The 10,109-nt window shown below is 37.6% G+C and overlaps 2 protein-coding genes across 10 annotated transcripts in view; both read left to right on the top strand.

Moving 5' to 3' along the window:
* adka (adenosine kinase a) overlaps window positions 1-3,981 on the top strand; it is a 159,951-nt gene extending 155,970 nt beyond the window's left edge. For both annotated transcript variants that reach the window (XM_082154190.1, XM_082154191.1), the window contains exons 10-11: window positions 1,634-1,720; window positions 3,304-3,981. In XM_082154190.1, the coding sequence (XP_082010316.1) occupies window positions 1,634-1,720; window positions 3,304-3,428 (212 nt within the window). In that variant the 3' untranslated portion in view covers window positions 3,429-3,981. The remainder of the gene's footprint in view (window positions 1-1,633; window positions 1,721-3,303) is intronic.
* Window positions 3,982-4,127: 146 nt separating this feature from the next.
* Window positions 4,128-10,109, top strand: part of kat6b (K(lysine) acetyltransferase 6B) — a 44,536-nt gene continuing 38,554 nt past the window's right edge. The window contains exon 1 of one of the 8 annotated variants that reach the window (XM_082154179.1): window positions 4,128-4,331. The gene's annotated coding sequence lies outside the window, so the exon portion shown is untranslated. The other 7 variants (XM_082154181.1, XM_082154175.1, XM_082154182.1 and 4 more) reach the window with 7 other exon arrangements.

Here is a 10,109-nt window from a genome sequence, read left to right as displayed (position 1 = left end):
TTTATGTTTGCTGATCAATGCTTATATGTGAATAAAGCCTAAATTCAATCTGTTCATCATATAAAGCGATCGAGTCTCTTCATACATTTTGAACTAAAACGCTTGATTCATATGGATTCGTTTTACGGTCTCTTTATGAACTTTTTGAAGTAACAAAGTGGTAGTTGCTTGGACTTTCAATATCTTCATTTTTGTTTCAAAGATGAATGAAAATCTTACGGTTTGGAACTACATGAGGGTGAATAAATGATGACAGAATTTTCATTTTTGGGTGAACTATCCCTTTAAGACCTGCCCTTCACTGATTGCCTCAGGTTTATTGAACAATAATGTTTATTTAATAATTCACTAATTAATACATTAATACATATTCATATTTTATTTATATATTTGTAATTATAATAATTAGTAATTTATGTAATAATTCTAATGATATTTTGGGCGTTTTACTCATTTATTTAATAGTGATTTATCAATTACCCATTATTGTTCAATAACATTATTCAGTATCTTTATACATATTATTATTTTCATGCAAATTCTATCATTATTATAAATGTTTAGTCTCTCTAGAACACAAGCCTTATAACCCATTAGATTAATCAACCCAATAATTAATGCATAAATCATGTTGTGTAAAAGTGATGGAGTTTTCAGCTATGCTTGTCTAATGGTATAACAGAAGTGACAGCAATTTTGACATCCATTGTTTTTGTTTTGACTACTTCCACATTTTTGTCTGACTTGAATGTCTGATATGTCATAATAGTGACTTCCTAACTCAGGAGTAGGGAACTAACCAGGTGCTCTTGAAGGCAGCAGTAGCTCAGTTTCAAATGGTAAATCGCGGTGCTGGAGTGGGTTGCCAAACTTGCCACATGTGGAATTTTCTGAACGTCCTCAAGAATCTAATATTGGGTTCTCTGAAGTGCTCTTCTTACTGTAAAGCAAAGTTATATCAGTCTCATTCAACCCTAATGGAGGCTAATGCCATGAATAAAACACAAGCGTATTGCAGACTGCATTCGAGAGGGAACAGCGGGACAGTTAATACATTATTTTAGCCTGAAAGGGGACAGATTATTCAAAGTGAATGCAGAAAATAGACTGACACTGTCTTTCAAATGCTATTTTAGAGAGCTGATCCATTTCTGCACAAGAATTGTCATGCTGAAGAACCGCCAAATTATATAATTGCCTCTCCTTGAGTTCAAGGCCCAAGCAGGGCTCTTATAGCTCATCAAGTGAAAATGGCACATCCCTCTATTTCTTTCTGCATGTCTTGTGGGAACTTCTCTATCTTTCCACAGTACTAACTTTGTTTCTGCCTCTGCTGTCTTATAGATGATTAGCATCATGCTAACTAGGTTTGTTTGCGAAGAAGAAATAAGGTGTGCAAGCTGACAAAACAGTGACTGGCTTTTATTTTTGCCGCTTTAAATCTGTGCTTGACACTACTGTAAAATGAAAACTTACTTTGAGCTTCTACAGGTCAATGAAGTCTTTTTTCAACCCCCAAAAAATGACAATTTTTGACAGCAGAAACTCTCACACGTTTGCCGAACAGCCGATCTGTGAACGAGGCTAATTTTTCAGCTCAACAATAGTTTAACAAGCTTATACTTTTCCACAGGTGACAAGGTGGAGACATTCCCTGTCCTGGAGATAGACCAGAGCGAGATAGTGGACACCAACGGTGCTGGAGACGCCTTTGTTGGAGGTACTGTGCTACTAAACCATAAAGATATACTTTCAAAGGCCCATAATAACTTTAAACCAGTAGTTCACTCAAAAATGTAAATTCTGTTGTCATTTATTCCACCCTCATGTCGTTGCCAACACGTATGATTTTCTTTTTTTCTGTGGAACTGGTGATGCCAATGATTTCAACTATTTTTCTCCATACAATGAAAGTCAGTGGTGTCCAAAACAACATTTTGACCCCTGTTCAACAGAAGAAAGTAATTTCAGTCAGCACACAAATGGATTGAATTGTTGAAACAGGTGTTTAAGACTTGTCCTAGACAAAAGTATGTTTAAAGAAACAAAATAATAATTAAATACTTTATTTATAGTATTATTTTTATATAAACCCAATAATTAATGCATAAATCACAGAAGAAAGAAATTCCAGTCAGCACACAAATGGATGTGGAATTGTTGAAACAGGTGTCCAAGACTCAGAATAGTCCCAGACGAAGGTATGTTTGATGGAAAATCACTATTGACAGGACAATTTAATCCAGGATTAGGTCTGATCTGTAACCACTGGGAAACTGGACCGTGATGCAAGAGCTCTGACACGCAATGCTTATTTATTTCCTGTGCAGCTGCTCGGGAATGACAATTTGTAGATCTACAGTAATATATACTTCATTTAATTTGGCTTAGTTTAGACACATGAAGCCGCCAATGTACTATTGTAATATTTAACCTCAGATAACACAGCTAAGGGGAAATAGATGACTTTCATGATGGATTAGTGGAGTTTCCAGACTACCCACAGCCGTTATCATTAATCTGCGTGTTTTGCTAATAAGTGCGCGTTCAGATAGCCGCTGCGTGTCTACTCCGATCTGAACTGTGAAGTCATCCATCAAACGCGGAAAGCACGACGCTGTTTGGCTCCCCGTGAAAAACAGAAATATCGATGTTGATCAAGCTGTTCGCGAGGGTCTTTCGGGTCCGCGTAATTTATCTTCATACGACGCCTCTTACGTGGCCCTCTGCTTCTCAAAGGCCAAGAGTCTGATTTGCTAACATGTCTTCCTGTAGCTCTTCCAGGACAACCTTTGCGACTAATAGAGCTGTGAGCGTGTTTGCTCAAACGTCGTATTGATTTTTTTAAACTCCTTTATCCGTTCCAACAAGAGGTTGGAGGCCAGCTCTCTGCCACGTTGGAAAATGAATTTGCCAGCTGTTTTTCAATGCGCTGCTGCAGAGAGCAGAGATCTAGGTGGGAGGGTTCAGAGCCCGAGGGAAGCTGGAGGATTTCTGTATCGCACATCACTAAAGGGGGCCTTTTGCATCACCTTTCCCCCTTAAGCCTGATCTCCTTAATTTTTTAAAAGAAAGTACATGCAACAAAATCGATACCCAACTACGTTTTCTAAGCTAACAATCGCCGGCATATGTTTGTGTGTGCTTTATGCGCTCAGATGTGTGTTCATGTGTGCGACGCGTTCATTAAACATATGTTTGTGCACGCTTTCGATTAGGATTAAATCTGTCTACTCTCTTGCACCCAAATCTGATTTGTGTCCCTTTTTTTTTTTTTCATTGTCTGGTTGCATGTGTGTGCAGGTTTCCTGTCTCAGCTGGTACAGGATAAGACCTTTGAGCAGTGCATCCGTGCTGGACACTACGCTGCTAACGTCATTATTCGCCAGGCGGGCTGCACATTCCCAGAAAAGCCCGACTTCCAGTGATGGGCCGCTGAGAGACCAGAAGATATGGCCACCCAAGTGTTTTATAGGATTAATGCCTTTTTTTAATTGACTTTATCTTCTGTTCCTCTTTCCTCTCTTGTTCACGTGCCTGTTTTCTCTGTCTCACGGCCTAATTCAATCACGGAGACATATTTCACGTTAAAAACTGTTTACAAAAGAGGAATTTCTGTGTTGCAAATATTGATTGTTTTTACTTAAGCCATTTTACTGATGAAGTTAAGAGTGGTGATCATGACCAGCATCTTTTCAGATGTGGCGTTTACTAACAAAATTACCTTGGTGACATGGTAATACCATACTGCTGTAACAACCGAAGCAGATATTTCAAATATACATTATAAAACCCAGACGAATCATTTGAACTTTATTGAAATCAAAAGCTTATTTTGTCTCAGAGGAATTGTGTTGGCTAGTCCTGCTGTTGTAAACCAAATGTAATTGTGAAAAGCACACTCAAATGTGTCGTATACAAAGAAATCTGTTGTTTTGTGAGCACAACCTCTGCCAAATAAAAATAAAAGAGGCTCTTTTACTGCTGTCACTTTTATTCTTTCCTAACCTTATAATTAGTCATGTAGACTAGATGTTTTGTTCCTTGAAATATGATTGTATTGTGAATAATCTGTGTTTTTGGTTCAACAGAGAACCTCTTTCTATGGCTGGAATAGTAAGAGTAGTATGCTAGTATCCGGTTCCTAATTCAGCACAGGACTCAACTTTTGGCCTATTTTACTCTCTCAGCATCTCACCTCTGTGTTCTATTGGATGGTTAGAGAGCCTGCAGCTTCTTCCTGTCCCCTTGATGACAGTGGCAGGTCTGCAAGGTTCATCTCTGTGATATGGGATGAGGAGCAGCTATTTGTGAGCATCATTAGACTCAAGGTACAGCTGCCCCTTTGTCCCCGTGTGTGACCGCAATCATAGCGGATTCAGGTTCTGTCACTGACAAACACGGTTTTGGACCCTGGCATCACCGAGCACATGGTTTTAAACAACCCGTGAGTCCATGCGCAATCCTTAATGACAGCAAAGGACAAAGTCCTTGAGCACTTTCACATTTTCAGCTCACACACAGTCACGCTTGTGGGTGTGTTTTTTTTTCCACTTCTCTAATCCTCCCGCTGTGTGTTTTACAATGATGCTGGGTGTTTTTAAGACCTGCGAAAGTTGCCTTTGAGGTTTATAAAAAGTAATTTGATTCACAGGTGTCTTGCTGTTGGACAAAATTTCAGTTAGTAGGTATACTGTAGATGACATTATGGAAGTTGAGAGAACTTTTAGTTATGTTTCTGATCTAGAAATTGTACTTGCAATACTTATAATACAAATAATTGTTAGGTACATGTACTTGTGTTCATGTTGCATTGCATATACTTTTGCTGCTATTGAGATGGGTTATGGTTAGTCACAGGTTTTGTGGAATCAGTACCTTTTAGGGTTGAATTGTATAAAGTGCTATATAAATAAATGTGACTCACGAGGAAGATGTAGAGTCAACGGTGTAATTATCGATTTATATACAGAAATGAATTACACTCTTAGAAAAATAAAGTTTCCGTTGGGTTCTATATAGAGCTAGGATTCTTTTTTTTTTAATTATTAAAAAAAAAAAACATTTATACCAAAAAGTTTCTATATAAGGAGAAATATCTTAAATAATTTCATAATACTTTTGTTTAATTAGTTATTTAAATTGTTCTAGTGGTAAAGTATGTTTACAAGCTGTTAAATTCATAAATGTAATTAATTTTTTTTTTATTAAAACTAAATCCATAAAATGATCCCATGACAGAAACATATAATATATAAGTACAACATAAATAGATGTATCCACACAATAAGCGCACTGTAAATTGTGTAACACTTTATTTACAGTGTCCTTGTTACATGTACTTACCATAGTAATAACAGTAAATTATGCATAATTACATGCAACTAACCCTCAACCAAATCCTAATCCTACCCTAACCCTATAGTAAGTATGTGTAGTTGCTTAATATTACTCAGTACTTAAATATATAATTACACTGTAACAATGACACCTTAAAATAAAGTGTACCCAACATTGTTTTCAATATATGACTTGCTATAGGTCTATTATCTGGTCAAAATGGTCAAATTGTATAATTTCAATTGGAAAGCAACAGGTACAGTTTATTTAACACGATGAATAAGACCAGCAACTGTGACCTCATTTAAAGTTTATTCATTTCATAATGATTGATGCTTAATATGCTTAAAGCTATTTGGTTTGGTTTGGTCAACTGTAATAGCAAATATTGTTATATTTATATTATTTAAAAGAAGAAAACCATCTAGATACTGTAGCAATCTAGGAAAATGATTGTGTTTGCTTAGTTGGAAAATTCAATGTAGTTAGAAAAGTAAAACCAGTATCTGGAAGGTCATCAGTTTGAGCTAATCTATTTACCCTACTGCTGTTATACCCTTGTGCTGATCACTTATCCTGCCTCTGTCTACATGTGAATATGAATGTGCCAGTGGTTGAAATATGCAAACATGAATAATTCCAACGAATCTGCACACCGTAAACAAATGTACCTTCCCTTTTGGCATACAAATAAGTAACACTGACTTGTGATAGCTACACACAAAAAAGATCTAAAAATAATGCAGATTATCACATTTGATAGGTATAATGTTTAAGAAAAATGAATAATGGCTAGCTGTGACTTTAAATGACAGTGCTGCAACAGGTCAAATAAAACTAAAAAAGGCAGTGTACTTGTATTATTACAATATATAGTGTTGGTATGTCACACCCAGACCAGCTGCTGTAAGAAGCTCATGCTGTTGTGTAAATCAGGTTTCCAAAAAAAAAAAAAAAAGACAACCCTTTGGTGTCAGATCACCTTGATCAGGCTTTGCTGGAAGGCAATATGTAGACTTTTGCCAAACTGTAACCACATCCTGCGGGGCTCAGGTTTTATTTAGTGTGCAATTTGTTTTCCTTTCAGGCACAGTAAAAAGTAACATGTCCATGGTTCAGATTGCCCTATGCTACACCAAATTTTCATCCGCAGGGCAAACCCACAGGCTTCAGGTGCATTTGTAAACTCTCGTGGGGTTTTGTTGCAAATTTTGTTACAGAAAGGAAATGGTTTAGATTTACTCCTAATATGTAGTTCCAGTTGTGGTGAAGCAAATTTCCCTGTATTTATGTGATGCTGGTATTGCAAACAAACATCAATTAAATGCGCAACACCTTCTGAGCAATTATAAAGTCGTATATAATTAAACAGTGTTAAACGATTTTATAATTATGCATATATGCGTGTATTAATATGATATTGATCTGTGTCGTGTTGTATGGGTGATATTAAACGTTTCATCTTCCTCTTCAAAAACATGGCACATTAGTATCTTGTTTATTTTTTATTTTATTTTTCTCACCCGTGCCATTTAGTTTGAGCATTTACAAAATCTAGCATAATTGCACACGGTGATATGGAAACGATTTTGTATGCATGCATTCAAATCCCAATAAGTGATATTAAAAGTTTCCTTTTCCTCTTCAAAGACGGCACATTATGTCTCCTCTTTTCCCACCCATGCCATGTAGTCTGAAACAATGTACATTGTTTCCCAATGAGCGATGTGATGTCACATAGCGGTTACAGCGAGTTAGTCCTCCTCTGTGGCTGATGGAGTGCCGAAAGGGGAGGGTACTACTTTGTCACAGACTCCTATGTAGATTAACCTTTCAATTAGTTGTTATCAGGTTCCCTCTGCCTACGCGTGCGTTCATCTTCCGAATCAAACAGGACCCCTTTGGATTTATCAGGCTACTTTGTGCATATATCATCAGCTTCGCAAATAAGCGTGTTTTTATTGCTTAAACGAGGAGTGTGGAGAGATCGCGCGAGGAACTTAAAGGTAAATGTTCGCTTTGCCAGCGTTGTCGGGCATTTATCTCGGCGGTGTCTTGAGTGGCTTGTTATCGGTGGCATGTTTTAATCGTTCAAGTTTAAGTTGAGTGATGTAACTTGACGCGAGCGGAGAAATTAATTCGGGCTATTAAGGTTATTGGGTTACACGAACCGCGCAACTATCGCAAGCTACGGCTTGACCCGCATAAATGGAATTTTCCAGATGCTATCTGTTCTCTGTTGCTTGATCTTGAAATATGAGTGCATTTTGCATGCTTTAGACATTAGCGAGTAAACGACCAACAGTCGTCATTGCATCTTTTTTAGTGTTTTAGAATAACGGGAATGATTTGCCATCATGGCCAGACATTCGCAGGATTTATAAATGTTGCCTATTTGTGTGCAAGCTACCTTCGTGAGGATGTACGCGCGCTCGATAGTTCATGGCCTTCCATGTCTTTTGTAAAGTGCAAACTAAATATTATATTATATTACAGTGCACACAGTACTGGGAATGCCAAGGATAACTTGGACTAATTATTCACCATTACATTATTCTCCAAAAAGTGTGACTAGGTCGATCTGCTCATATTGCAGTGTAGTGCGATGCTCATAAGGGGGAGCCTTCTTAAAGGTGTAGACCGAGTTTCGGGTGATCTTACATTAAAGAGCCATCAAGTAGTTTTAAACTCATTAGATTACATGATGATAAAATATTCCCGCTATCCCTGGTCTCTGTTCTTCGCATTCTGACTGAATAGCAAGAATCGCATTTCCATAAGCAGCACGGACTAAAGATAAGTTGTCACATTAAAGGGATAGTTTTATCTAAAAAATGAAAATATTGTCATCATCTACAAGCACTCGTGTTGTAATAGTCCCGTACGACTAGAATGACGGCCATCAGTTATTATTCACTTGCATGATAAAAACAAAAAAACAAACATTTAAAGTTAATAATGACCGAGACTATCATTTTCTCACATTTTGACTAATATCTCCTTTTACGCTCCACGGAAGAAAGAAAGTCATACTGGTTTGGAAAAAAAACATGCGAGTGAGTAAATGATGACCGAATGTTTAGTTGTGGTGAACTATCCCTTTAAGAGGCGGGTCAAGTGATTATTGACAGATTATGAAGCCAACTGATTCCTCGAGAGGCCGAACCGTTTCCTTGTGATTGACACTTTGATTATCAAACCAGGGATAAGTATTTGCCCTTTCTAACCAATATTAAAGTTTCTTGGGCGGGACAGTCTTTGTGAAGGTAAGGTTTAATGAGACTCCATTGGGTTGTAATCAGTGTCATGTCGGATTCATGTAAACTACAACATTGTAACAAAATGGCGTCTGTTTAGTAACGCGACCGGGCATAGCGGCGAAGTCACCTGACCTGTCCACCGTATTAAAGCGTCCAGAAAACAAGGTTTGCGAGACCGTAGGTTAATTGACGCGTTGACTTTGTCATCATAAATTATAGATAGTCATCTGTCGGAAGTAGTCATAAAGCATAACCTAATTTAGCCAGCTTTAGCTTAGCGTGCTAGACTTGAGCTCCGGGGCTGTTTAGAAAGCCGATGCTGGAGATAAGAAGCCGAATGCTTCTGAGATTCGCATGACTTTAGCTCACTATCTCGGCTTTAATCAGAGGACTCGAGCTGAAGTACGAATGTCAGTATGTGTTTGTGACACTGTGTTTTCTTTTAGCTGTCAGAATTTGAGAGGATGTTGCTAGACTCTTAATGTGAAATGTCATGGCTAAGTCGTAGTTTGTGACCAAAACTGGAGGAGTGTGGACGAGATTACAAAACAGATTAAATAAGTGTCAAGTCTTGAACAACGCTGTATTTTGTGCTTTTAAGTTTGAGTTTAACACCAAAAACGAGTGAGTGTCAGTTGGTCAATAATACTTTGTTATACCATCGGTTGTTCTATTTTTATATGATCCACTAACACTCTGTGTGCTGTCATGCCTCCCCAGTTAAACTCGAGTTATTTGGTGGTTGTTTTGCTGGCTAACTGAGTTGCGTTATTCAATTATTTACCGTAGCTTTTCTTGGATCTGTTTTGACCGGATCTAATGTCTCAGAGGAATGATTCAAGTGTTTCCCTCAGTATGTGTGCGAGGCATTTTATATAACAATATTATGGCAGATAAGTTGTGGTCGAGTTTACACGGCCGCTGCTGGCGAGCGGAGGAATTCTTCACCTGCTGGCTGCTCGCAGCACTGTTCTTCCTCTGCTAATGCTGTTTGGGTTTTTACACAACCAATGAGCTTAATAAAATGTTATATTATCCATGGCATACTGTAATTTTAGCCTGTAGCTGAATGTACAGATATTATATACAAAAAGTATTGTGCAAAAATTGAGTTGTCAGTGTTTTGTAGTGAAGAACGATTGAGCTGCCTCCCTAGACTGTATATGGGCGTCCTAGACATGTGCTGCTGCTTTCAGGTGTGTGTGTGTGTGTGTGTGTGTGTGTGTGTAGGCAGATTGAGTACCAGTTATAATATTCTAATAAAGTGGCTCACATTTTATGAAAATGTGATTTAGCATGTTCATTTTTAATCTCATGGTTGTACTGGTCTGGATTTGGACTGTTGATTTTACCTTTGTGTGCTTCTAACGTGTCAAATTTGTCTATACTACCAAACTAATTGGAATTACTTTAACAATAATTTATTATTGTTGTGTTTAAAAAAAAAAAAAAAAAATCAAATTAGTGTCAGATGTTTTGAGGTTATAGTTGAATGTGCTTTGAAAACTG

This window comes from Leuciscus leuciscus, assembly GCF_965113295.1.
Source record: "Leuciscus leuciscus genome assembly, chromosome: 22".
Taxonomy (NCBI): Eukaryota; Metazoa; Chordata; class Actinopteri; order Cypriniformes; family Leuciscidae; genus Leuciscus; species Leuciscus leuciscus.
Note: the sequence above shows the minus strand (reverse complement) of the source record. Positions and strands in the feature narration are given on the sequence as shown.